A 25,954-nucleotide genomic window follows, 5' to 3' on the forward strand; every position below is an offset into this window, starting at 1 on the left:
TGCTGCTTGGCCTGCTGTGTTCATCCAGCCCTGCACCTTGTTGTCTCGGATTCTCCAGCATCTGCAGTTCCTACTATCTCTGATTCCAGTTTTCAGTTTAATTTAGGTTATGATGAAAATGTTTAGAAACACTAATTCAGGACTAAATCTATAGAAGTATAAATATGGATGAATCAGAGAAAGCCACCTTAGATTTCCTAAAGGGAAATTGTGTAATAACTTATTGTGAATTTGCAAAGTTACCGGAGGAGATTGATGAGTTAAATTCTGTTGATGTGGTGTTGGTGGATTTCTAATAGGCAGTTCATAAGGTGCCATACAACAGACTCGAAGAAAAGCTCATGGACTTAAAGGGTTTGGAGCAACTTGGATTCTCAATTGCCTGAGTGACAAGAAACAAAAGTGTAGTGTTAACAAGTAGGTCCAAACATAATGAATGTTCTTCAGGCTGGAGGAAGATTTATAGTGGAGATCCCCAGGGGCTAGTGTTTAAACTCTTGCTTTTCCTGTGGATTAAACTTCTAGATGAAGTAGTGAATTCAGGCACAGTTACAACATTTAAAAGACATATGGATAAATACATGAATAAGAAATATTTGGAGTGACATAGACTAAGCACAAGCAGGTGGGACTCGTTTAGTTTACGATTATGGTTGTCATGGACTGGTTAGACTGAAGAGATCTGTTTCTATGCTGTCTTACTGTATGACTCTAAGTGTCTGATTTGCTGTTCAATGTCAAAGGATTGACTCACTTCATTGCATAGCCCCCCAGTGTTGATGTCATACAAGTTTTCTTCCTGACAATATTTTGACATCTTCCAGCTTCGAATTCTGATTTCTTGTAATGGGAGGAAACACCTATTCAATGCTTTAATCAACATTGCATTTTAAAGGTGTGAAATGAGAAATGACCATTCATTAAATCAATCATGCTCTGTCCATAGAATTTTATTCACTTTTGAGTTCATAATGTTAATGGAGCTTCAATTGATGCCAAGTGATGTCTATGCCATGGGAAACCCACGGAAAGGAAGTGGAAGATAAAGAAAAATTCAAGTTGACGTTAATGATTCATACTTTAATCATTCCTTGAATCCCCTCTCTTCCTCTTCCATTCACACTGAATGATCCTAATATGTATGTGCATGGCAGGTTTAGTTCTGTTATTTTACCGATTACTGTTGTTTTGGTTGATGCTTGTATGAAAGAAGTAGATATTGATGAAGTGACAAGAATGGTGGATGACTGTTATTGAGGGAACCTGAGACCACCTCCCTACTCCACACCCAACAAACAAGACTGCTGGCCTGATGCCCCTCCCCAGTCCAGACAAACATCCACCAGAGGCCTGAACCCAACATGCTATATGGCACCCAACAACTGTGACAGGGGCATGTTGGTGAGGGAGGATTGATCACTGTCAAGGTGCTTAGGTGGGGATTCACACTGACCAATGAAATGTCAGCAGTAGTATAATGAATTATCATACACACAGACTTCAGACTTTTAAATTTCATGAAGTACACCATCTACTTCCATGGTAAGGGTGCATAGAGGAGAGCTCAAATGTCTTTTAATTTTCAGGATTTTTCTTTGTAAAGGGACTTGATTGCAAATTTGAGGAACAACACCTTATCTTCTGCCTGGGCATACTAACAGCCCGGAGGACTTAACGTTGAGTCATCTAATTTCAAATAAACCCTCCTTCCCATCCCCCAGCTCCCTTTCCAGCCCCGCCTCCTCCCTGCCATTCCACCTACCTACCCTCCCTTCGAGCTACCATCCCTCCTGTCGACCAACCAGGTCATACCTACTACCAGTGTCCACCTATCACCACCATTCCACTATCCTCCCCTCTCTTTATCTGCATTTCCCCATACCACCACATCCAGTCCTGAAGAAGGGTAACACCCAAAACGTTGACTTCTTCTTTCCTCCAGATGCTGCCTGGCTTGCAGTGTTCTTCCAGCCTCTTGTTTGTCGACCTTGGATTCCAGCATCTGTAGTTATTTTTTTGCCTGTATCTATTGACTGGAATTTATTGGATCCCTCCAGAGTGTGGATGTGTGTTGGGGGCATTATGCCCAAATCTTATCCAGTGACCCCTCCCTAGTCCAGACACCTGTGCTCTGTGATCCAGCATAGATCCTCAGGCTGGGCATTGGAACATTCATGGGAGCAGCCACTGTTCCTGGTAGAATTGTTGGCAATGGACAGTTGCCACCCTTTGCTTGTTTAGCAGCTTGTGGGGAGGGCATTTTCCACACCTGAGACTTTGGTTACATGGAAGACCCAAGTTGGCCAAAGAGCATATCAAATTGGGCCTTCTCTATGGATGTGGTGAGGGATTCATATCAGTTCACCAACTAGTGTTGAGGGGGTCTGTTGATAGAATTATATCTGTCCATTATATTTCCTGTATTCATAGAATTCCTAAACTGTGCAAGCAGACCATTTGGCCGATCAGGTCTATACTAAACGTCTAAAGTCCATCCCATCCAGACCCAACCCCCACCCTATCTATGCAACCCATGGTTAATCCACCTAGTCTGCTCATCTTTGGACTGTGGGAGGAAACCTGCACAGTGACATGGAGAATATGCAAACTCCACACTGGCAGTCATCCAAGGCTGGAAACAAATCTAGGTTCCAGGTGCTGTGAGACAGCAGTGTTTACTGCTCTGCCACCGTGCCACTCCCTGACAACCCATTGCTCTTCAAAATTGTTGTTTGTCACTATAATGCCCAGTTGGTGTGAGGGATTGTAGATGTAGAGAAGGTCCTCTACTTCTAATACCATAAAATTGAAGAATTAATTTAAAATTCAAAGTTAAACTGTGCAGTTGTGGCGTAGTATATTTCATCTTCATGTTAATATATGTTAAATGCAATTATAAAAGCTGATGGGGAATTTGGATTTTTTTGATATTTCTGCCTCTTCTCATTTTATTTTCTGTACAGCGATAAACTGTGGAAATCCTGGTTCAATTCTGAATGGATATTATAAAGCATCAAAATGGACAGTTGGAAGTAATGTTACCTTTTATTGTGACATTGGGTGAGTCTTCAGTATATAACTCACAGAATAATTTTCATGAAGCACTGTACTTTATCGTGATTTATGGCGGTGTTGGATGACTGCACATTAATTTCATTTTTCATGGAAGTCTTTATATTAATTCTGAGTGAGGCTTCCATTCCAGTTTTCAACCATCCAGTTAAACAAAACCATTGGTAATGATCAACGTATGGAATGTTAGTGTTGGAATAGAAGTATTAATGCAAACACAGAACTGTTAAATATGTTATCGGTAGGAAGATCTGTGATACAAACCAGATGTCCCTTGGTGCTGTTTCTTCAAAATATTAAACTTAGAATTCAACATTATGCTGACTCCAAATATATGTGCCAATGTTTTGAATGTGTACTGTACTTTTATGGGGTGCATTTAAAACTGAAATGGAAGAACATTTCATTCCTATTCCATTGTTCTCCTACCCTAGTCCAATGTTTGATTTATTTTGCTTTGTGGATAGATGAATAGATGTTTCCTTTATGAACCTCAGAACCCCTACATGTTCTGTCCAGTGACACATGTTTTCAGATAATTTTCATGTCTGATAACAGGTGGCTTACCATTCCTTTTTTTAGATACAAAATTATCGGCAGAGATTATCAACAATGTACAGCTGATGGTTGGGATGGTGAGCTTCCATCCTGTGAACGTAAGTTATATTTCTCTATATTGTAACGTGACTGGGTTGCATGTCGGAAAAAATGATTGAGTCACTTACAGTGAGTCATCATGGCTCATGTCCAAATTTTCTTCATTATACTAGTTTGCCATTCTCTAGCTTGGAATTATTCCTTTCAATTGGCGAGAAAAATTATTCATTTCCTTTTGATTCACCTTGCATATGGAAAAAGAACATTGCAGGAACCAATCATCAAATCGTTCCTACTTCTAGAAAAATGTATTTTTCTACCTGAGCATCATAATGGTTTGGAACAATGAGCTGAGTTTCTGTGGTGAAGGAAAGTTTAGGAGATGCTCATTTTAGTTGCAGTTTGGTATCAGCAATTTTGGCCCATGGAAATTAAATGTAGAGGAAATTATGCAATCCATGCTAATTATTCACGTTTAAATCATACAGAGGGCAGGGGTCTGAATTGTCACTCTCTTGTCTGGTGTCAGCCAGATTTGAGAATTGCTATGGGGACATCAGGGGTTTGCTATCAAGTGAGCCTGTGGATTGTTGTTGGTTGTGCCTACAGAAGGGGGGGACTGCTATCAGCTAGTCCTAGGGATTCTCAATAGTGGGATTGGAGGATTTCATTGGTCTGGCACAACAATAGTTACTGCTGAGAGGTGGTGGATGTCAAAGCAGAAGACTATAGGGCTGTGGGTTGAAGCACTTGAGAGCAATCATCAGAAGTTAGTTGTGCCTCAGGGGTTGAATGGGACCTGTGTGTCTTCCCCTTGACTCCTGAAGGCAGCACCGTAAAATTTGCACCCTTGACATGATGTTCCCCCATTGTCAGTCACTCAGTGCCTGATCATGGGACGCAGTGTAAGGAAAGGTGGGGCCACTGAACTCCATTTTAATGCCCTTCCTTGTGACTCACTGCACACAGTTTCTGGTGACTGACTCCACACATCCCCATCCCAACCCCCATTCACATCACTGATGTTCTAGTATTCAATGAAGATCCTTTTGGTCTGCCCTGGAGTATGAATGAGAGCAGTCACCAGTCAAAGTGTCACTTCCAGCAATGGAATGCTGCTTACCACTGGCTCACAAAGGTGAATATATATTGTGTATGATGTTGAATTACTGCTGGAGATTGCTGTGGTATATTCATAGTGCTGTTGCAAACAGATAACAGTTTGTAATTCTGAGTTTTTACAGATCAAGAAAAAGTCTTGATTTTGTGTTGCTATATCTCTGAATTCTGAATTCCAAATTTGGAATAACCTGATAATGTTATCAGTTTCATTGTGCTCTTCATGTTTATATTAAACATTTTGGTGAAAAATGCAGTTGTTGAGTTTGGAGTTTTGTTTCTAGCTTTTCTTATTGTATTTTCTGTGCAGCAATAACCTGTGGTAGCCCTGGAGAGATTCTGAATGGACGTTATACGACTCCAAATGAGACAGTTGGAAATAAAGTGTTTTTTTATTGTGACTTTGGGTGAGTATTCAGTCAAAAATTACTGGGAAAATTTTAATGAAAGTCTGTTATTTAAATATTGTGATTATGACAATTTCAGACTGCCATCTCTTGTGTATGACATTTCTGATGGTGGCTAAGAATGTGAGCAGTGATTGCATCTTTCAATTTAGTGTTGAACTGAGAATCTTTAAAGTAATTGCTATACTGATCGAAGTCAGTGATGTTAGCACTAACATTGGAATATTACTGCACAGTTAGAAATGCTGAATGTTTTAATGATCCCTAGTCACGTCATCTGCAATCAATAATGGACATTGGACTCTGCTGGTTTCTCAACTGTTGAATAACATTGTCAATCAGTTCTAATGTGAGCGAGATGCATCAATATTTCTCCAGTGACTGTAGTTTAAATCGAGTCTGAGCCCTTTTAATGTGAGCAAAAACCGAACTATATTTGATTCTTTCATTAATCTGTGAACCTAGTCCCATTTTTCAAAGATGTTTGAAGTTTCTTGGGATGTCACGGTGGCTTGGTGGTTAGCACTTCTGCCTCACGGCGCTAGGGACATGGATTCGATTCCAGCCTTGGGTGGCTGTATGAATGGAGTTTGCACATTCTCCATGTGTCTGCATGGATTTCCTCCCAGTGCTCTGTGTTTCCTCCCACAGTTCAAAGACATATGGGCTGGATGGATTAGCCATGGGAAATGCAGTTACAGGGATGGGGTAGGGGTGTTTTTTCTGGGTGGGATGCTCTTTGGAGGTTCAGTGGGGACTCGATGGTCAAATAGCCTACTTTCCATGCTGCATGGATTCTACGACTTGTGGCTGTTTCCAGACATTTATTTGTCTTCAGACTTTTTAATCTAGTCAGTGAAAGAATATCGCCAAAGTGACCTCCAATTTATTGATATAAGTGGTGTATTTCTCTTTTTTAGATACAAGATGATGGGTAGAGCTTATCGACAATGTACAGCTGAGGGTTGGGATGGTGATGTCCCATCCTGTGAACGTAAGTTATGTTTCCATGTTTTGTAAAGCGATTGATTTGCTGATCAGTGCAAAATGACAGGCTTGCTTTAAAGGAATTATTATGTAGTGTTTATTGGCATCCAAGCTTTCTCCCCTTAAGTTGTTCGTTATCCTGTAGATTGGAATTCTGATTTCTTGGAATGAGAGACAACATCTATTCAACGCTTTAATCTGCACTGCATATTAAAGTGCATTGTGTGTGAAATGAGAAACTCAGCAAATCAATCCTGCTTTTTCTGAAAACTTTACTCTTTTGCCCTAGCTCAAATGTTGAAGCAAAGAGTTCAGTTTTGGTGTGCAGTGAGAAGTTAGAAGCTGCTAATGTTAGTGAAGCTTAAGCTGACAGGCAGTAATCATTTGGACCTTGTGGAATTCAGGGGAGGCAATTCTCCTATGTTTTCATTTTCTTCTGTTCCTGTTTGAAGTTCCCACTTGACTTTACCCCACTGAATTATTTGCTTTATTGCGACCAATAGAAAAGTATAATGTGATCAAAACAAGTCAACTTGGTGTTACAAAAGCAAAATGCTGTGTAACAAACTTATTAGCCTTCATTGAGGTTGTAACTATTGGGATATATTCTGGACTGCCAGTCAAGGAAGAACACATGGATTTCCAAATGCTATTTGTTTGTATTCCACATGTAAGATTCAGAAGCAATATAACAGTTCAGAGTTTTTCTTGATCAAAAAAAATTCCAACAGACTTGTCAACTAGGGCCTAGATATTCTGATGGCCAGAATCATTGGAGCAAAATACAATGGAGTTGCAAATCAGGAACATGGAGAACCCAGAGATGACTGACTCTGACTGTAGGATTTGCCCACAAATTGAATTTTCAATAGGCAATCTCCCGAACCCTCTGAAAAAATACATTCAAGTGAAAGAATTCTGAGAGGGTTAAAAGTGCAAGGACTAAAACCTGAATCTAACTCCTGGATAAATATTCATCTAACCCCAAACCTCACCACTGAAGTCCCAAGCTACACCATTCTGTCCCTGACCCTGACCCTGACACCCTCAGGACTCCTGACAACCACTCCCTTACCGGACCCAACTTCCACTCCCCACCTCAGCCTATACTTGTCAGACATGGCACTCTGGACCCGACACTGTCCGCACTGCTTCCATTGCCAAGTCTGACCTCTCCTGGATACAACCGGCTTGACCCTGTTCTCAATTCAAAAGTCCCTTTTCCTGTCAACCTGAGACTGCCTCCATACCCTGCTCTTGACAAACATGACTTCTGGCCTAATACCCCTCACTGGACCAGACAAACATCCAGCTGTTTGATCCAGCACAGATCCTCAGGCTGGGCAATGGAACATTCATAGTAGCAGCGACTGGTTCTGGTAGAGTTACTAAAATTTGAGAACTGCCAACCTCTCTCTAGCAGCTTGTGTGGAGGGCATTTCCAAACCTGAGACTTTGGTTACATGGAAGACCCAAGTTGGCCAAGGGCACTTATATCAAAGTGGGCCTTCTCCATAGAAGTGATGAGCGATTTACGTCGGTTCACCAACTGGTTCTGAGTTTTCAGTTGACAGAATGAAATCACTCCATTATCTTTTTGAATTGTTGTTGAGGATTGTTGTTAGTCAATACTGTACCAAGATGGTATGAGGGATTGTAGATTTAGCAAAAGTCCTGTACTTGTAATACCATAAAACTGGAGAATAAATTCCAAATTTAAGATAACTTGATAATCTGGGCAATTGTGTAATTTATTATTTCACTTTCATGTTGACAGTCTGTGAAAAAAAACTGATGCGGAATTTGGATTTTCCTCATGGTTTTTGCATGTTCTCAATTTATTTACTATATAGAAATAAACTGTGGAAACCCTGGTTCAATTCCAAATGGATATTATAAATCATCAAAATGGACAGTCGGAAGTAATGTTACCTTTTATTGTGACATTGGGTGAGTCTTCAGTATATAATTCACTGAATAATTTTAGTGTGGCACTATATATTGTAAGGTAGTGTTTAAGACAGTGTTAGATGATCACACCTTCATTCAATTTATAATGGAAGCTCTTCATATTAATTGAGTGAGGCTTCCACCCTAACGTTCAGCCTTGAAGTTTATCAAAACCATTGGTAACGATCAAGATGGGGAATGCTAATTCTGGAATACGAATTTTAGTGCAAAAATAGAAGTGTTAAATGTGTTAGCGGTAGGAAGATCCATAGGCTCAAATACAAACCAGATGTCCCTTAGGGCTTGTCTACAAAATGTTTAACTTACATTAGAAGTCAGCATGACAGTAAATAAGCATTTAGCTGGAATTAGAATTAGGTTGTATTGTCACTTGTACTCAAGTACAGGGATACTCGAGTACAATACTTGAGTACAGTGAAAAGTGTACAAAGTTGCCATTTCTGGCATCATCTTAGATACAAAGGTGCCTAGGTACAAAATCTTATGTATAACTTAGAAAAATAAAGAAATAGAGTTAAAAGTTCAGCATTACAGTCCTACTGGAGCAGAGAAGAAGAGAAAGAAAAGAAAAAGATAGATGGAGTGGACGGGTCCACTCTGAACTTCACCACACGGGGCTTCACCTCAAGGCCAGGAGTCTGTGCTGGGCTTCACCTTGGGACCGGGAGACCCACAAGTCCACGGTGGTCCTCACTTCAAGTCCATGCTGTGCCAATGTTTTGTATGTGCACTGTACATATGAGGTGTTTCTAAAACAGAAACACAACTATATTTGATTCCTCAGTGTGGAGCTGGAGGAACACAGCAGGCCAGGCAGCATCAGAGGAGCAGGAAAGCTGATGTTTCGGGTTGGGACCCTTCTTCAGCCAGTTCTTACTGTCTCTACATTTGATTACTGTTTCATTGTTCTGTTAACTTAGTACAATGGTTTGATTTATTTTTCTTTGTTGATAGTTGAGCAGATATTTCCTTTTTGAACCATTGAACTCCTAACGTATACTGTCCAGTGACACATTGTTTCAGTTAATCTTCATGCCTGGTAACGAGTGTCTTACCATTCTTTTCTAGATACAAAATTATTGGCAGAGATTATCGACAGTGTACATCTGATGGTTGGGATGGGGAGGTTCCATCCTGTGAACGTAAGTTATATTTGTCTCTTTTGTAAAGTGACTGGGTTACATGTCCGAAAATAAACGATTGAGTCACTTACAGTGAGTCATAATGGCTCATGTCCAAATTTTCTTCATTGCACTATACTAGTTTGACATCTTCTAGCTTTAAATTCTTTCTTTCAATCAGAAAAAAAAAATTCATTGGTTTTTGATTCACATTGCATATGGAAAGAACATTGTAGGTGCACTGAGAAATGACCAGTTACCAAATCATTCCTACTACTTCCAGAAGAATATATTTTTCTACCTGAGCACCATGTTAGTTTGGAGCAAAGAACTGAGTTTCAGTGGGTGATAGAAAGTTTAAGAGATGCACATTTTAAGTGAATTTTGAAATTAATAATTTGGGCCCATGGAACTTGAAGGCACAGGATGCAATGCAATGCATGCTAATTATCCATGCTTAAGTTATACAGAGGGTAGGGGTCTGAATTGTCAATCCCTTGTCTTGTGTCAGCCACTTGAGGATTGCTGTGAACACATCTGGGATTTGCCATCAGATGAGTCAGTGGATTGATATTGGCTGTGTCTAAAGAAAGGTGGGGACTGCTCTCAGCTAGGTGGTGATCAATGCTGTTAGCCAGTCCCACGGATTCTCAATGGTGGGATTGGAAGATTTCATTGGTCTAGCCTGCGGAGTGGCATCTGCTGTTGGGTGGTGGGGGCCAATGCAGATGCTATAAGGTTGTGAGTTGAACCAGTTGAGAGCAATTATCCTTGAGCCCACCGGATGTTAGTTGTGCCACTGGGATTGAATGGGATGCATGTGGTACTCCCTTGACTCTTCAAGGCAGTATATTTCAATCTTGTCCTGGTGTTTCCTCATACTCAGTCATGTAGTACTCAATCATGGGATCCAGCGTAAGGAAGGGAGCTCACTGAAAGCCATTTTAAAGCCTTTTCTTGTGACTCACTGCACACAGTTCTCTGGTGACTGACTTATCCCCATCCTAAACCACATTCAGATCACTGAGGTCCTAGGATTCAGTGGAGGTCCTTTTGCTGTGTTGTGGAGCGTGAATGGCAGCAGCCACCAGTCATGGTATCATTGGTATCATTTCTAGCAATGGTTTGCTGCTTATCACTGGCTCAAGAAGCAGTGTTCCAAAAATGTATGATGTTGAATTGCTTTTGAAAATTGGTGCAGGTCCATTCATAGTGCTGTTGCAAACAGAGACAACAACTTGTTATTCTGAGGTTTTACATTTCAAGAAAATGTTTCAATTTTGTATTGCCGTACCTCTGAAATCTAAATTCCAAATTTGAGATAACCTGATAATTTTGTGAGTTTCATTGTGCTATTCATGTATGTGTTAAATATTTCAGTGAAAAATGCTGTTGTAGAGTTTGGAGTTTTGTTTCTAGCTTTTCTCATTGTATTTTCTGTGCAGCAATAAGCTGTGGTAACCCTGGGGAGATTCTGAATGGAGATTATAAGATATCAAATGAGACAGTTGGAAATAAAGTGATTTTTTATTGTGCCTTTGGGTGAGTATTCAGTCAATAAATTAGTGAAAATGTTTCATTGAAAGTCCGTTATTTTAATGCCATTATTATGACAAATTCAGACTGCCATCTCTTGTGCATGACATTTCTGACAATGACTGAGCATGTGAAGTGTGATTGATATCTTTCAGTTTAGTGTTGAACTGAGAATTTTTAAAATAATTGCTGTGCTGACCAAAGTCAGTGATGTTAGAGCTTACATTGCAATACTAATGCACAGTTTAGAAATGCTGAATGTATTAATGATCCCTAGATCCATAATCTGAGATCAACACCAGACATCAGAGTATGTTGGTTTTTCAACTGTTTAAATTAAGTTGTAAAACAGCTGTAAAATGAGCTACAGGCATCACTATTTCTCCTGTGCACAACAGTTTATGTGGAGTCTGAGCAGTCCTATTTATTTAGCAAAGACACAACTGTTTTGATTATTTCCTTAATCTGCAGACCTAGTCGCATTTTTTTAAGATGTTTTGAAGTTTATTATGATTTAGATAGATCTAATTGTCTTTGGACCTTTTTACTCGAGTCAGTGAACAAATGTTGCCAAAGTGACCTCCACTTTATTGACACAGGTGGCTTGTTTCTCTTTTTTTAGGTACAAGATAGTGGGTAGAGCTTATCGGCAGTGTACAGCTGAGGGTTGGGATGGTGATGTCCCATCCTGTGAACGTAAGTTTTGTTTCCATGTTTTATAAAGAGACTGATTTGCTGATCAGTGCAATGTGATTGACCTGCTTCCAATGAATTGTTGCATAGTATTTGCGGAATCCAAGCTTTCTTCCCTTAGGTAGTTTGGCACCCTGTAGTTTGGAATTCTAATTTCCTGGCATGGGAGAAAACATCTATTCAATGCTTTAATTCACATTGCATATTAATGTACATCGTGTGTGAAATGAAAAATTACCATTCAGCAAATTAATCCTTCTCCTTCTGAAGACTTTATTCTTTTTCCCCTGCGCAAATGATGGTGTTGGATCAAGGAATTGAGTTTTGATGTGCAATGAGAAATTAGAAGCTGCTAATGTTAGTGGATCTCAAGCTGACAGGCAGTTGTAATAGAGTCATAGAGCTGTACAGCATGGAAATAGATGCTTTGGTCCAACCCTTCCATGCCGACCAGATATCCTAGATAAATCTAATTCCATTTGCCAGCATTTGGCCCATATCCCTCTAAACACTTCCTAATCTTATACCCATCTAGATGCCTTTTAACTGATATAATTGTACCAGCTTTCACCACTTCTTCTGGCAGCTCATTCCATACACGTACCACTCGTTGTGTGAGAAAGCTGCCCCTTTAGTTCCTTTTAAATCTTTCCCCTCTCACGTTAAACCTATGCCCTCTAGTTTTGGACTCCCTCATCGCAGGGAAAAGACCTTGGTTATCCACCCTATCCATGGCTGTTGTGATTTTATAAACTGCTATAAGGTCACCCCTCAGCCTCAGATGCTCCAGGGAAAATAGCCCTAGCCTATTCAGCCTCTCCCTAAAGCTCAAACCCTCCAATCCTGGCAACATCCTTATAAATCTTTTCTGAACACTTTCAAGTTTCACAACATCCTTCCTATAGCAAGGAGACCACAGTTGAATACAGTATTCCAAAAGTGGCCTAAACAATGTCCTGTATAGCTGCAACACTACCTGCCAACTCCTATACTCAGTATACTGACCAATAAAGGCAAGTATACTAAACGCCTTCTTCACTACCCTGTCTACCTGCGCTCCAACATCTCTTCGTTCAGCAACAATCCCCAGGACCTTACCATTAAGTGTATAAGTCCTGCCCTGATTTGCCTTTCCAAAATGCAGCCCCTCACATTTATCCAAATTAAACTGCATTTGCCACTCCTCAGCCTATTGGCCCATCGGATCAAGGCCCTGTTGGACTCTGAGGTAACCTCCTTTGCTGTCCGCTACACCTCCAATTTTGGTATTATCTGCAAACTTACCAAATATACCTCCTATGTTCACATCCAAATCATTGGGTTGGAGGGTTTGAGGATGAAAAGCAGTGGACTCAGCACCGATCCTTGTGGCACACAGCTGGTCAGTCTGAAAAGCAAACCTCTAGCACCACCCTCTATGCTCTTATCTGCAAGACAGTTCTGTATCCAATTGGCTAATTCTCTCTGTGTCCCATGTGATCTAACCTTGCTAACCAGTCTACCATGAGGAACTTTGTGGAACACCTACTGAAGTTCATATAGATCACGTCTACCGTTGTGCCCTCATCAATCCCCTTCATTACTTCTTCAAAAAACTCAATCAAGCTAATGAGGCACAATTTCTCATGCAAAACGCCATGTTGACTATCCCTAATCAGTCTTGCCTTCCCAAATACATGTAAACCCTGTCCCTCAGGATTCCCTCCAACAACTTGCCCACCACAGATGTCAGGCTTACCAGTCTATAGTCCCCTGGCTTTTCCTTACCACCTTTCTTAAATAGTGGCACCATGTTAGCCAACCACCAGTCTTATGTCACCTCACCTGTGGCTATTGATGATACAAATACTTGTTTGGACCTTGGGGAATTCAGGGGAAGCAAGTGGAAGCCAAAGACAAATTGTATTCAATTTTCCTAGTCTATTTTCTTTGTCATCCATTCTAGTTTAAATATCCTACTGTGACCTTACCCAACTGAATTAGTTGTCTTATTACTACCAATGGGAAAGTTGCATTAATTGATATTTGAGATAAAATAATACATTTTATGGTGACAACAAAAACAAAAATGGTGTACGGTTTGGTGGTTCTCGTGCTGAGGAAAAACAGGTAATGCTATGCAAGCGGAAGTAAGTGATCTTCGAGATGGGCAAGAATCTTTGAAGATATTTCCTCAGTTTTGTGATCCCATATCCTTGATATAATGGAGACTATTGAATTAACAGTTTTGAATATATTTGGTAATGTTGCACTAGTTTTCAGTGACTAATGGACATAGACACATGTAAAATTCTGCTTCTCCATGTTTCTTGTCTGACACCATTTAGTAAGTAAGTGAAGATTGATGCTGATCACTGCTAGAGCTATTGAAGCAAAGGGACCTGTTGTTCTGAGGCATTCTGGACTCAGCAGAAGTCCTGCAATTGTGTTCTAATTTTGAAGAGTGATGTACTAAATTAGAGTAACTAATGCACAGATAATAAGCATGAAGATGAATAGCTACAACAAAACTTGTTTTGTAGTTATTCATCTTCATGCTTGGTATCTGTGAATTGAAATGAAAGAAGCTATAGGAGATTTTGAAGGTTTGTTACATTTCTATCTGTTCTCATTTCTCATTGTGCAGCAATAACCTGTGGTAACCCTGGCGAGATATTGAATGGATATTATAATGCATCAAATAAGATAGTTGGAAGCAAAGTTACTTTTTACTGTGATGTTGGGTGAGTATTCTGTGTGTATATATTATTGATGGACTATATTATTTCAATGTTGTGTTGAAGATAATTTAGATGCCTGGCATCTGTTGTTCATCACATTTATGATCACATCTCTTCATTATCAGACAGTAAGCCTGATTCTTTCTTCGTGTGACTGACATAGTTTTGGAAAGAAATTTAAAATGTGATGTGACTTGGCAAACATTTGACACTAGAGTTTAATTTGGTAAAATGTTTGCCTTTTGACTACTTGTTTTTTTTTTAGAAAGCTTCTTGATATATTTTAATAGACTTTTTTTCTTGGGACCTTGAAATTCATGCCTGGTCAGCACACTGTAATACTTTGCAAATTTTCCAAATGATGTTTGATAATGGGTGATTTTGTTCTTCTAGATACACAATGCTGGGCAACAGTCATCGGAAATGTACAACTGAGGGTTGGGATGGTGAAGTTCCATCCTGTGAACGTAAGTTCTGTTCCATTCTTTAGTAAAGTGACAAACTGATCTTCTCTGTCAGATGACCGAGCCACACTCAGTACATTGTTGGGGCTTTGATTCAGTTCCATGTTTTCTTCCTTATATTTGTCCATTGTTGAGTTCTGTCATGGTGGAATAGGAAGACACAGCTGATGAATGATTTCATTAAACAGTGCATGTTAGAAAAAAAAACTTGTGTGATTTCAGAAACGGCCATTCATCAAATCAGTCTTCTATTGTTAGAAAATTTAATCGTCTGCCCTCATTGCAAATAATAATGTTGAAGCATAGAGCAGGATTTTGATGTAGGCTTTGTTGTTTGGGAGGACTTTAGAGTAACTGACAAGCACATAAATGGAAATTCAGGAAGTGAAAAACGACATGTAAAGTGCACACGATGTTAATGGTGTATAATGAAATTAGAATCATACTCCATTATCCTCCTTTTCCATTTCCACTAGTATCTGCATCTTATAGATTAAGTTGTGTTTGTTCAGCACATGTTTTTGATTAAGCCTGAGTGAAAGTAATAATTGTAGAGGAGTTGGCAAAAACAGAGATGTGGACTTTTGTGGTATTAGTGCTGAGATGGAGTAAAGAAAGCTATAGAAGTAAGAGTAAGTGGTTTTTGAGATTGCAAAGCTACCTAAAGTCATTCCCTCACTTTGGTGTTCTCTCATTTCCATCTTAGTTAATCACTGAGGATCAAATGTGACTTGCTTCCATTCTAGTTTGGTAGGTTCTAAGATAGTTATTAAGTTCAATGTGTGATTTGCAAATTCTGCCACATTTGGAGCAGGCGGTGTTTGGATGATTGGGTAGCTGAGTTATTGGGGAGTTGTGTACTTTCACAGAGGCCTCAACATTGCATCTGTGTGTTTCTGATGGAGACTTTCTACGTTTAGTGTTTATCCAAATGAATCTTCTCCATTTGTTGAGTCACAATATAGGGACACCCAAGAGCTGAGGTAATGTTGATCTCTTCTGAGATTTTTTGAGGACAATCTTAAAACATGTTTGTTGTCCACCTGAGAGACTCCTGCCATGAATGATTTTCAAGGAAACCAGTTGCTCCAGGAGTCTGGTATAAGAATGACATGTCCTGCCCAGCAATTGTGTGATTTCTAAGGTTTTGGAGTAGATTTGTAGCTCGGGTTGTGGGTGTTGAGGTTGGTTGGCTCGCCGAGCTGGTTTGTTGTTCCACAGACGTTTCGTTACCATGCTGGGTAACATCATCAGTGGAGCCTCCGATGAAGCATCGGTGTGTATTCCCGCCTGGTTTTTAAACTCTGGAGTCCTAGGAATAGCATTCCTAGAAGCCTGGCACTCCACGAAGAAAGCCATTAATAAACACACAGAACTCGACCCCATATACACTCTACTACGAAGGAAAACCGGAAGTGAGGCAATCCAGCTCAACGGTCTCCAGAGTTCAAAAACCAGGCGGGAAAACACACCGATGCTTCATCGGAGGCTGCATTGATGATGTTACCCAGCATGGTAATGAGACGTCTGCGGAACAACAAACCAGCTCGGCGAGCCAACCAAATTCAATTGTGTGATTATCACCTTGATATTGGGCAAGTTCTAACTCCCATAGAGTTTAATACTGCATTATGGTAACCATTTTGAAAAATTATGGAAATTGGATTCTAAAGTTCAAGTAATTTGCGACATTAAGTAATTGTGTCATTGCATAATATCTTTCACGTGCGATATGTAATTGCAATGACAGAACTGTTGAAGATGTTGGAGTTTTGTGAAATGTCTACCTTTTCCCTTTTCAATTTCTGTGTAGCAATAAACTGTGGTAACCCTGGTGAAATTCTGAATGGATATTACACAGCATCAAATGACACACTTGGAAATAAAGTGACCTTTTATTGTGATGTTGGGTGAGTATTTGCTCTGTGAATTGTTGAATAATTTTGCTGAAATGTTGCTATCATAATGTATAATCACACAATTATTTGTGATAATACTATTTTTCATTTGCATTTCTGATAAATGTTTTCCACATATGAGTCAGGCTTTCAATTCAATGCTGAGCAGGGTATTTGTTTTAAAAAGTCTTTATGCACATCAAGTTCAGGGATGTTACTGCATGGGTTTGAAATATCTATAGACACAACGTTAAATATGTTGGTGATGCCTAGACCCATATACTCAGATCAATACTGGATGACTTTATCTGTTGTATCCCTCAAAATGCTTACCTTGTATTGTAATTAGTGCCATGGTGAGCTGGCACATCATGTTCCTCCTGTAATTTGTATTTTAAATGAAGTCTGATCAGCATTGTTTTTAGCTATGGTGTAATACCATTTGATTACAGGTTCATTTTTCTGCTAAGCTATTCTCACATTGCCATTTGCTATCTAACATTTGTTGATAGGTGAATATAAGGTTATTCTCTGGACCATTAATTTCTTATCTGGTCTGCAAATTTACAATTTTCCAAATTACCATTCAGGACATGATACAAAGTGATTAATTCTCTTCTCTTTTTCCCTAGATACAAGATGGTGGGCAGAGATTATCGACAATGTACAGCTGAGGGATGGCTTGGGGATGTTCCATCCTGTGAACGTAAGTTAGATTTCCCTGTTTTGTAAAGTGGCATTCTTGTCTGTACCAATTGATTGAGCTGCTGTCAATGAATTATCCTGTAATGTTGGTTGACATCCAAGTTTCTTCTCTCCAGCATTCTGCCATCCTCTGTCTTGCACTTGTTCCATTTTCAGTGACCCTTGCCCTGATCCTATCTCCTGTGTTTGCCAAGCAGCAGCAGGACTTGAAACATTAATATCAGCAGTCACCATTCATACTGACATGAGGTGCCAGTAGTGTAGCTAGCAATGGAGAGCCACCTCTGGCTTTGACAGCATGAAAGGCCTACATTGACAACCACTGGCCTTAAATCAAACTGGGCTTTCTGCATATGGATGTGACGTGGGGTTCCCTTTGGTTCATCCAATGTTGTTGAGGACCTCTTTCCTAGGAGTAAATCTGACCATGTTGTTTTTGGATTTCTTGTCACAATTCATGATGTTCAGTACCGAGACCGGTTTCAGTGAAGAATAGGGGATTTAGAGAAAATCTTGCATTTCAAATGCCATAATTTTGGAAAATGAATTCCAAATTTACAGAATCATCATTCTCTGCAATTGTGTACTATTACATCTTCATGAAAAATATCTATTAATGACAATGAAACATTGTTAGGGGCTTTGGGTTCTTGTAAGATATCTACCTTTTCACATTTTATTTCCTTTATAGCAATAAACTGTGGCAACCCTGGTTCAATTCCGAATGGATATTATAAAGCACCAAATTGGACAGTTGGAAGTAATGTTACCTTTTATTGTGACATTGGGTGAGTATTCAAAATATAAATGATAGAATAATTTCAATTATGGACTCCATTACTTTAATGTTGTGATCTTATATTTCAAATGATCACACCTTCATCATTTTTCTGATGAAATCTTTTCATGTTAACAGTGAGGGAAGCTTTCATTTATAGTACTATTCAACCAGCGATTGAGAAAAACAGATCATTATACTGACATAGGCACAGGACAGTAGTTGTGCAAGGACGGAACAGTTCATTTGACAGAATCCATAATCTGAGGTCAAAAGTGGTGTTTATGTCTGCTGGATCTTCAAAAGTTTTAAATTATATCAGATGTCAATGCAAAAGTGAGCTTTATTCCCTAATGTTTCTCCTGTGCCCTGTACTTGATATTGTGTCCAATGAGCAATTTTAGTTTAAGGTACACTGTAACAGCATTTCATTCATTTTGAATATTCTGCAATTGCTTTTATATTATTTTCATAATTAGTTTGTTTAATAAATTTTTCCTCTGTGAAACTTGGATTTTTTTTTTACCTTGTCAGCGCACTGGCACACTTTTTCAGTGAACCTTCATGTCTGTTTCTACGTAGGTACAAAATCATTGGCAGAGAATATCGACAATGTACAGCTGAGGGTTGGGATGGCGAGGTTCCATCATGTGAACGTACGTGATATTTCTCTGTTTTTTGAAGTAACTGACCTGCGTGTCTGTAAACATGATTGAGCCACTTTCAATGAATTATTGTATCCTGTTGGTGTACAGGCAAGTTTTGGATCCAGCAGAGATCCCTAGACTGGGTCATTGAATATCAATGGCATCAGCCCCTATTACACCTGGTGATGGGCTGACAATGGAACATTGCCAACCTATGTCGTGCGTGGATGGTTTGTTAACATTTTGATTTAGGATTGCTGATGATGACTGATGCATGTCGATGTATAGTTGTTTTGTAGACAGACAGTACCTTCTATATTGTGAGGTTTAGCAGATTAAGAGAAAGTCTTGCCTTTGTGTTGCTAGAATAATGAAAATTGAATTCTTGATTATGTGGGCAATTTAATTGTATTTATCTTCATGTTGTGTATTACATGAAAGAAATTCTTGGAGTTTTTTGTCTTTTGTAACATTTCTATCTCCTCATTGTAATTTCTGCAGCAATAACCTGTGGTCACCCTGGACATATTCTGAATGGGCATTATGAGTCTCTAAATGAGACAGATGCAAATAAAGTTATTTTTTATTGTGACTTTGGGTGAGTATTCAGTAAATAAATTACTGAACAGATTTTGATGATGGACAGTGTTTTTTCAATGCTGTGATTAAGACAACTTCAGACAGCCATTTCTCATGCATGATATTTCTGACGATGGCTCTGGATGAGAGCTCTGATTGACTACTCTAGTATAGTATTGAACAGATTAACCTCAAAAGAAGTCTAGATACTTCTGATGTTTCAATGTTGTTGCTGCATTGCTGTATTAATGCAAAGATGTAAATGCTGAATATATTAAGTCAGAAGTCACATGAGACCAGGTTAGAGTCCAACAGGTTGATTTGAAATCACAAGCTTTCAGAATGGACTTCACCTGATGAAGGAGCACCGCTCCAAAAGCTTGTGATTCCAAATAAACCTGTTGGACCATAACCTGGTGTCGTGTAACTTCTGACTTAGTCCACCCCAGTCCAACACCAGTATGTCCACACCCTGAATATATTGATGATCCCTATTAATCTGAGATTAGCACTGGAAATTTGTGCCTTCTAATTCGTCGTAAGTGTTGACCTTTGTCGTGTAAATCAAGTCTAAGGAGGGATAGAAACATGAATATAATTTATATCTGGCCAGAGCACCGATTTCTTTTATCCTTTTTTATTAAATATTTCATGAATCTGCAGACCTAGTCCTATGTTTTATATTTTATGAAGTTATTGCTACTTTGACGGACTAATTTTCCTTTGATCATTTGGATTTCTAATCTGGTCAGAGTACTAGCACTGTCGAAGGAACCTGAAAGTTAGTAGTACAAATGGTTTATTTCTTATTTTCTAGATACAAGATGGTGGGTAGAGCTTATCAACAATGTACAGCTGGGGGATGGGATGGTGATGTCCCATCCTGTGAACGTAAGTTATGTTTCACTGTTTTGTGAAGTGACTGATTTGCTGTTCAATGTCAAACGATTAGTTGACTTCACTTCATTGCCCTCCGGTGTTGGTTGAGACACAAGTTGTCTTCCCGACAATATTTTGACATTGTCCAGCTTGGAATTTTGATTTCTTGTATTGGGAGGAAACATGTATTGAATGCTTTAATCAACATTGCATTTTAAAGGAACACAGTATGTAAAATGAGAAATGGCCTTTCATTAAATCAATCATGCTCTGTCCAGAGAATTTTACTCACCCACCCGAATTCAATTAGTAGTATTGGAACAAGGAGATGGGTTTTGATGATGGATGAGATCCATTTGAGTTCGTAATATTGCTGGAGCTTGAATTGATATCAAGTGATACTTATGTCGTGGGAGATCCATGGGAAAGAAGTAGAAGATAAAAGAAAAAGTCAAGTTGATGTTAATAATCTATATTTTAATAATTCCCCAAATCCCTTCTCTTCCTCTTCCATTCTCACTTAACAATGCTAATACGTGGGCAGCACAATGGCTCAGTGGTTAGCATTGCTGCCTCACAGTGCCAGGGACCCAAGATCGATTCGGCCGTCAGTCTACTGTCTGTGTGGAGTTTGCACATTCTCCCCATGTCTCTGTGGGTTTCTGTCGGGTGCTTTAGTTTCCTCCCACAGTCCAAAGATGTGCAGGTTAGGTGGATTGGCTATGCTAAATAGTCCATAGTGTCCAGGGATGTGTAGGTTCAGTGTGTTAGCAATGCGCGATGCAGGGATAAGGTAGAGGCATGAGTCTTGGTGGGATGCTGTTCAGAGGGTCAGTGTGGACTTATTGGGCTGAATGGCCTGCTTCCACACTCTGGGGATTCTGTGAATTCCATGTTCGTGCCTGGCAGATTTAGTTGTGTTAGTGTTCTGATATTGTTGCTTTAGTTGATGCTTGAGTGAAAGAAATAGATGTTGATGAAGTGACAAAAATGGTGAATGATTGTAGTCATTGGTGCTGAGGGAAAACAGATAATGCTGTGGAAATGCGTATCCATGATCTTCCAGGTGAATAAGAGAGATACGAGTCTGAATCACACTTCAAAAAATGAGAGAGAGAAAACAGTGAACTGTGAGCCAGTTAGTCTCATATGTGTCATTGGGAAAATGCTATAAATTTTCAGAACTCAGAATTTAAGAATTTTTAAGAAAATTTCAACAATGCACTTAGCTATAATAATGATCAAAACATGTCAACATGGTTTTCAAGAAGGAAATCCTGTATGGCAAATCTATTAGTGTTCATTGATAGTGTAATTATTGGGGTAGGTACTGAACTGCCAGTCAATAATGGATATGTGGATTTTCAAAAGGTATTTGTTAGCGAGCCAGGCGTAAGGTTCATAAGCAAGATAATGGCTCACGGAGCTGTTTCTCCCTCAAAACAATTTCTCACAGACTTGTCAATTGAGGTCCCAGATATTCAGATGACATTAATCATTGGAGCAACATGCACTGGACTTGCAAAGTGGGAACATGGGGAATCCCAGAGTCTGCTGACTCCGTGGAATTTACCCTGAAATTGAATTTTCGATGGGCAAATCTCTTGCATCTGGAAGCCTGTAAAAGAATGCATTCTTGTCATAGAATTCTGAGAACGCTGCCTTAACTAAACATAATCACTATCCAGGAGAACTGAGGATTAAAATCCAAGTCTACTGCCTGAATAACTAATCATCTAAACCCCAGAACTTGACACTGACACCCCAAACTATAGTCCTCTGCCCCGTATGCTGACAACACCATCAGGACTCCTGACAACCGGTCCATGTCTGGACAGGACCTCCACCCTCACCTCAGCCTGACCTTGTCAGACATGGCATCCTGGAGCCAACACTGCACACACTGCTTCCATTGAATAACATGACCTCTTTTGAACTAATCAGCTGGACTCCTGCCCTCCGTCCAAAGGCCCCTCCTCCAACAACCTGAGACCGCCACTCTACCCCATACCAACAAGCACGAGTGCTGGCCTGATGCCTCTGGAAGATAACAAGAACTGCAGATGCTGGAGTCAGTGTCAATAGTGTGGAGCTGGAGGAACACAGCAGGTCAGGCAGCTTTAGAGGAGTAGGACTGATGAAAAGTCTAGGCCCAAAATATTAACTCTCCTGCTCCTCTGATGCTGTCTGATCTGCTGTGTTCCTCCAGCTCCACACTGTATTGGGCCTGATGCCTCTCCCCAGACCAGACAAACATCTACCAATGGCTCGAACCCGACACCCTACGTGGGATCTGACACCCCTGAAGGGGCCATGTTGGTGAGGCAGGGTTGTTCACTGTCGAGATGCTGTGGTTAGGTGAGCTTCACATTGACCAATGAAATGCCAGCAGTAGGATAATGAATTATCACACACAATGTTCAGACTTTTAAACGTTATGGAATATGCTATCTACTGCCGTGATAAGGGTGCACAGAGCAGAGCTCAAATGTCTTTTATTTTCAGATTTTGTTTGTAAAGCGACTCTTAAATATCTTTGGTCCTCCCTGGCTGCTAGTCCCAAACATTTAATTAGTAGATAGATACCTGACATTGGCTGGAATTTAATGGATCCCACCAGAGTGTGGAGATGGGTGTGGACATTATACCCACATCTTCTCCAGTGATCCCTCCCTACTCCAGACACCTGCGCTCTTCGATCCAGCATAGATCCTCAGTCTGGCAGATGGAGTTCAATCCAGGCAAATGCGAGGTGATGCATTTTGTAAGATCCAATTCAAGAGTGAACTCTACAGTAAATGGAAAAGCCCTGGGGAAAATTGATACAGAGAGAGATCTGGGTGTTCAGGTCCATTGTACCCTGAAGGTGGCAACGCAGGTTGATAGAGTGGTCAAGAAGGCGTACGGCATGCTTTCATTCATCGGACGGGGTATTAAGTACAAGGGTTGGCAGGTCATGTTACAGTTGTATAGGACTTTGGTTCGACCACATTTTGAATACTGCGTACAGTTCTGGTCGCCACATTACCAAAAGGATGTGGATGCTTTGGAGAGGGCGCAGAGGAGGTTCACCAGGATGTTGCCTGGTATGGAGGGCACTAGCTATGAAGAGAGGTTGAGTAGATTAGGATTATTTACATTAGAAAGTCGGAGGTTGAGGAGGGACCTGATTGACGTCTACAAAATCATGAGAGGTATAGACAGGGTGGATAGCAAGAAGCTTTTTCCACAGAGTGGGGGACTCAATTACTAGGGGTCACGATTTCAAGGTGAGAGGGGAAAAGTTTAAGGGAGATATGCGTGGAAAGTTCTTTACGCAGAGGGTGGTGGGTGCCTGGAACGCATTGCCAGCAGAGGTGGTAGAGGCAGGCACGATAGCGTCATTTAAGATGTATCTAGACAGATACATGAATGGGCAGGGAGCAGAGGGATATAGATCCTTGGAAAATAGGTGACAGGTTTAGATAGAGGATCTGGATCGGCACCGAAGGGCCTGTTCCTGTCCTGTAATTTTCTTTGTTCTTTGTTCTTTGGTTCTGGGCATTGGTACATACAATGGAGAAGCCACTGTTCCTGGTAGAGTTGCTAACAATGGAAATCTTCTACCCTCAGATTGTCTGTCATCTCGTGGGGAGGGAATCTCCCACACCTGAGGTTTTGGTTACATGGAAGGCCCAAGTTGGCCAAGGTACAGTTATATCAAATGGGGCCTTCTCCATGGAAGTGATGAGGGATTCTCACCAGTTCACCAACTGATGTTGAGGTTGAGGTTGAAATCAGTCCACTATGTCCTTGAATTGCTGTTGAGGATTGTTGTTGGGCAATATCGTGCTGAGTTGGTGAGACAGATTATTTATGCACAAATGGAGATTGGAGATTGATTAAATTGGAGATCAAACTTCAAATTTGACATGACTTGATCTGTACAATTGTGGAATAGTATATTTCATCTTCAAATTAAAGCTCTGTGAATTGCAATGAAAAAGATCTGATGGGTAATTTGGAATTTTCTGATATTTCTGTCTTGCTCATTTTATTTTCTGTACAGCAATTGACTGTGGAAATCCTGGTTCAATTCTGAATGGATATTATAAAGCATCAAAATGGACAGTTGGAAATAATGTTACCTTTTATTGTGACATTGGGTAAGTCTTCAGTATGTAACTCACTGAATATTTTTAGTGAAGCACTAGATTATTGTAATGTAATGATTAAAGGCTTTCTCTCAGAAGTCTACCCTGATGGTGGCTTCGGTTTTGTAGGGAAATTTGCTGGCTCAGAAGCGAATAAGCTCAGAGCCACTAAGAAACCGTTTTACATTTGTTTAATTGTGTCAAAAGAAGAGGACATCATCCAAAATGAAGCTATTGCACGGGGGAAAAAAGACACTTTAAATCAGATAAAAGGGAACAAGGCTAAATCAACTGTAAAGAAAAACTGGCAAATGAGACTGGATACAATGATTGCAGCAACAATAAAATGTAAACATCTTGAATGAGTGGGGCAGTGATAGGCCCACAGTGGGGACTTGATGGGTCATGGAGGCAAGGTCCCTGGCGCGGTTCAAAGCCGAAGTGCCAGTGCTGAAGGACTGGCATGCTGGACATTTTTTTTTTTCTTTATTTTTCTAACTTATGCCTAACATATTTTGTAGCTCAGTACCTAAGGTGAACTGTAATCGAAGTACTGTATTGCTGAACTTTTTATTTCTTTATTTTTCTCATTTATTCCTTAAATCCTGTACCTAGGTCCCTTTGTACCTAAAATGGTGCTGTAAGTGGCGACTTTATAAACTTTTCACTGCACTCCTGTGATTACATGTAACAATAAACCTAATTCTAATTTTCTAAGGCGATGTTGGATGACCACACATTCATTCCATTTCTCATTGGAAGCTCTTCATATTGACTTTGTGTTAGGCTTCCATTCTAGCGTTCATCCATTGAGTTAAACAAAACTCTTGGTAATAATCAAGATGGAGAATGTTAATGTTGTAACAGGGATATTGATGCAAAAATAGAACTGTTAAATGTGCTATCGGTAGGAAGATCCATGAGCTGGGATATCTCTTGGCGCTGTTTGCACTAAATGTCTAACTTCTATTTGAAGTCAGAATGATGGCAAATTCTATGTGCCAATGTTTTGTATGTGCACTGTCCAATTATGAGATGTTTTTAAAACTGAAATGCAACAGCATTTGTCGACTATTTAATTGTTCTGTTACCCTAATGCAATGTTTGATTTATTTTTCTTTGTTGATGGTTGAATAGATTTTTGCTTTATGAATCTCAGGACTCCCACATGTTTTGCCCAGTTACATGGAAGCTCCACGTTGGCCAAAGGGCACTTATATGGGAAGCGATGGTCTAGTGGTATTATTGTTGGACGTTTAATCCAAAGATGCATGTAATGTTCTGGGGATCTGAGTTCAAATCCCGCCATGGTAGATGGTGGAATTTGTATTCAATTAAAAAATCTGGAATTTAGAGTCTAACGCTGACCTTGAGTCCATTGATTGATGCGTAAAACCCATCTGGTTCACTACTGTCCTTGTAGGGAAGGAAACTGCCGTACTTACTTCATCTCGTTCAAATGTGAATCCAGACTCTCAGCAATGTGATTGATTCTTAACTGCCCTCTCAGCAATTAGGCATGGTCAGGAAATGATAGCCTCATCAGTGATGCCCTCATCCTGTAAATGAATAAAAAACAGTATCAAATTGGGGCTTCTTCATGGAAGAGATCAGGGACTCCCATTGGTTCACCAACTAATGTTTGGGA

At 39.9% G+C, this 25,954-nt stretch overlaps 1 protein-coding gene across 1 annotated transcript in view; it reads left to right on the forward strand.

The window, feature by feature from the left end:
• LOC109937296 (sushi, von Willebrand factor type A, EGF and pentraxin domain-containing protein 1-like) overlaps positions 1-25,954 on the forward strand; it is an 86,409-nt gene that overhangs the window by 7,416 nt on the left and 53,039 nt on the right. The window contains exons 8-24 of the mRNA XM_048611959.1: positions 2,964-3,060; positions 3,655-3,728; positions 5,099-5,195; positions 6,116-6,189; positions 8,036-8,132; positions 9,222-9,295; positions 10,720-10,816; positions 11,433-11,506; positions 14,130-14,226; positions 14,617-14,690; positions 16,501-16,597; positions 17,218-17,291; positions 17,982-18,078; positions 18,651-18,724; positions 19,217-19,313; positions 20,112-20,185; positions 24,222-24,318. Coding sequence (XP_048467916.1) covers positions 2,964-3,060; positions 3,655-3,728; positions 5,099-5,195; positions 6,116-6,189; positions 8,036-8,132; positions 9,222-9,295; positions 10,720-10,816; positions 11,433-11,506; positions 14,130-14,226; positions 14,617-14,690; positions 16,501-16,597; positions 17,218-17,291; positions 17,982-18,078; positions 18,651-18,724; positions 19,217-19,313; positions 20,112-20,185; positions 24,222-24,318 — 1,465 coding nt within the window. The remainder of the gene's footprint in view (positions 1-2,963; positions 3,061-3,654; positions 3,729-5,098; positions 5,196-6,115; positions 6,190-8,035; positions 8,133-9,221; positions 9,296-10,719; positions 10,817-11,432; positions 11,507-14,129; positions 14,227-14,616; positions 14,691-16,500; positions 16,598-17,217; positions 17,292-17,981; positions 18,079-18,650; positions 18,725-19,216; positions 19,314-20,111; positions 20,186-24,221; positions 24,319-25,954) is intronic.

The sequence above is a fragment of the Rhincodon typus genome, chromosome 25 (genome assembly GCF_021869965.1).
Source record: "Rhincodon typus isolate 14 chromosome 25, sRhiTyp1.1, whole genome shotgun sequence".
In the NCBI taxonomy this organism is placed as follows: Eukaryota; Metazoa; Chordata; class Chondrichthyes; order Orectolobiformes; family Rhincodontidae; genus Rhincodon; species Rhincodon typus.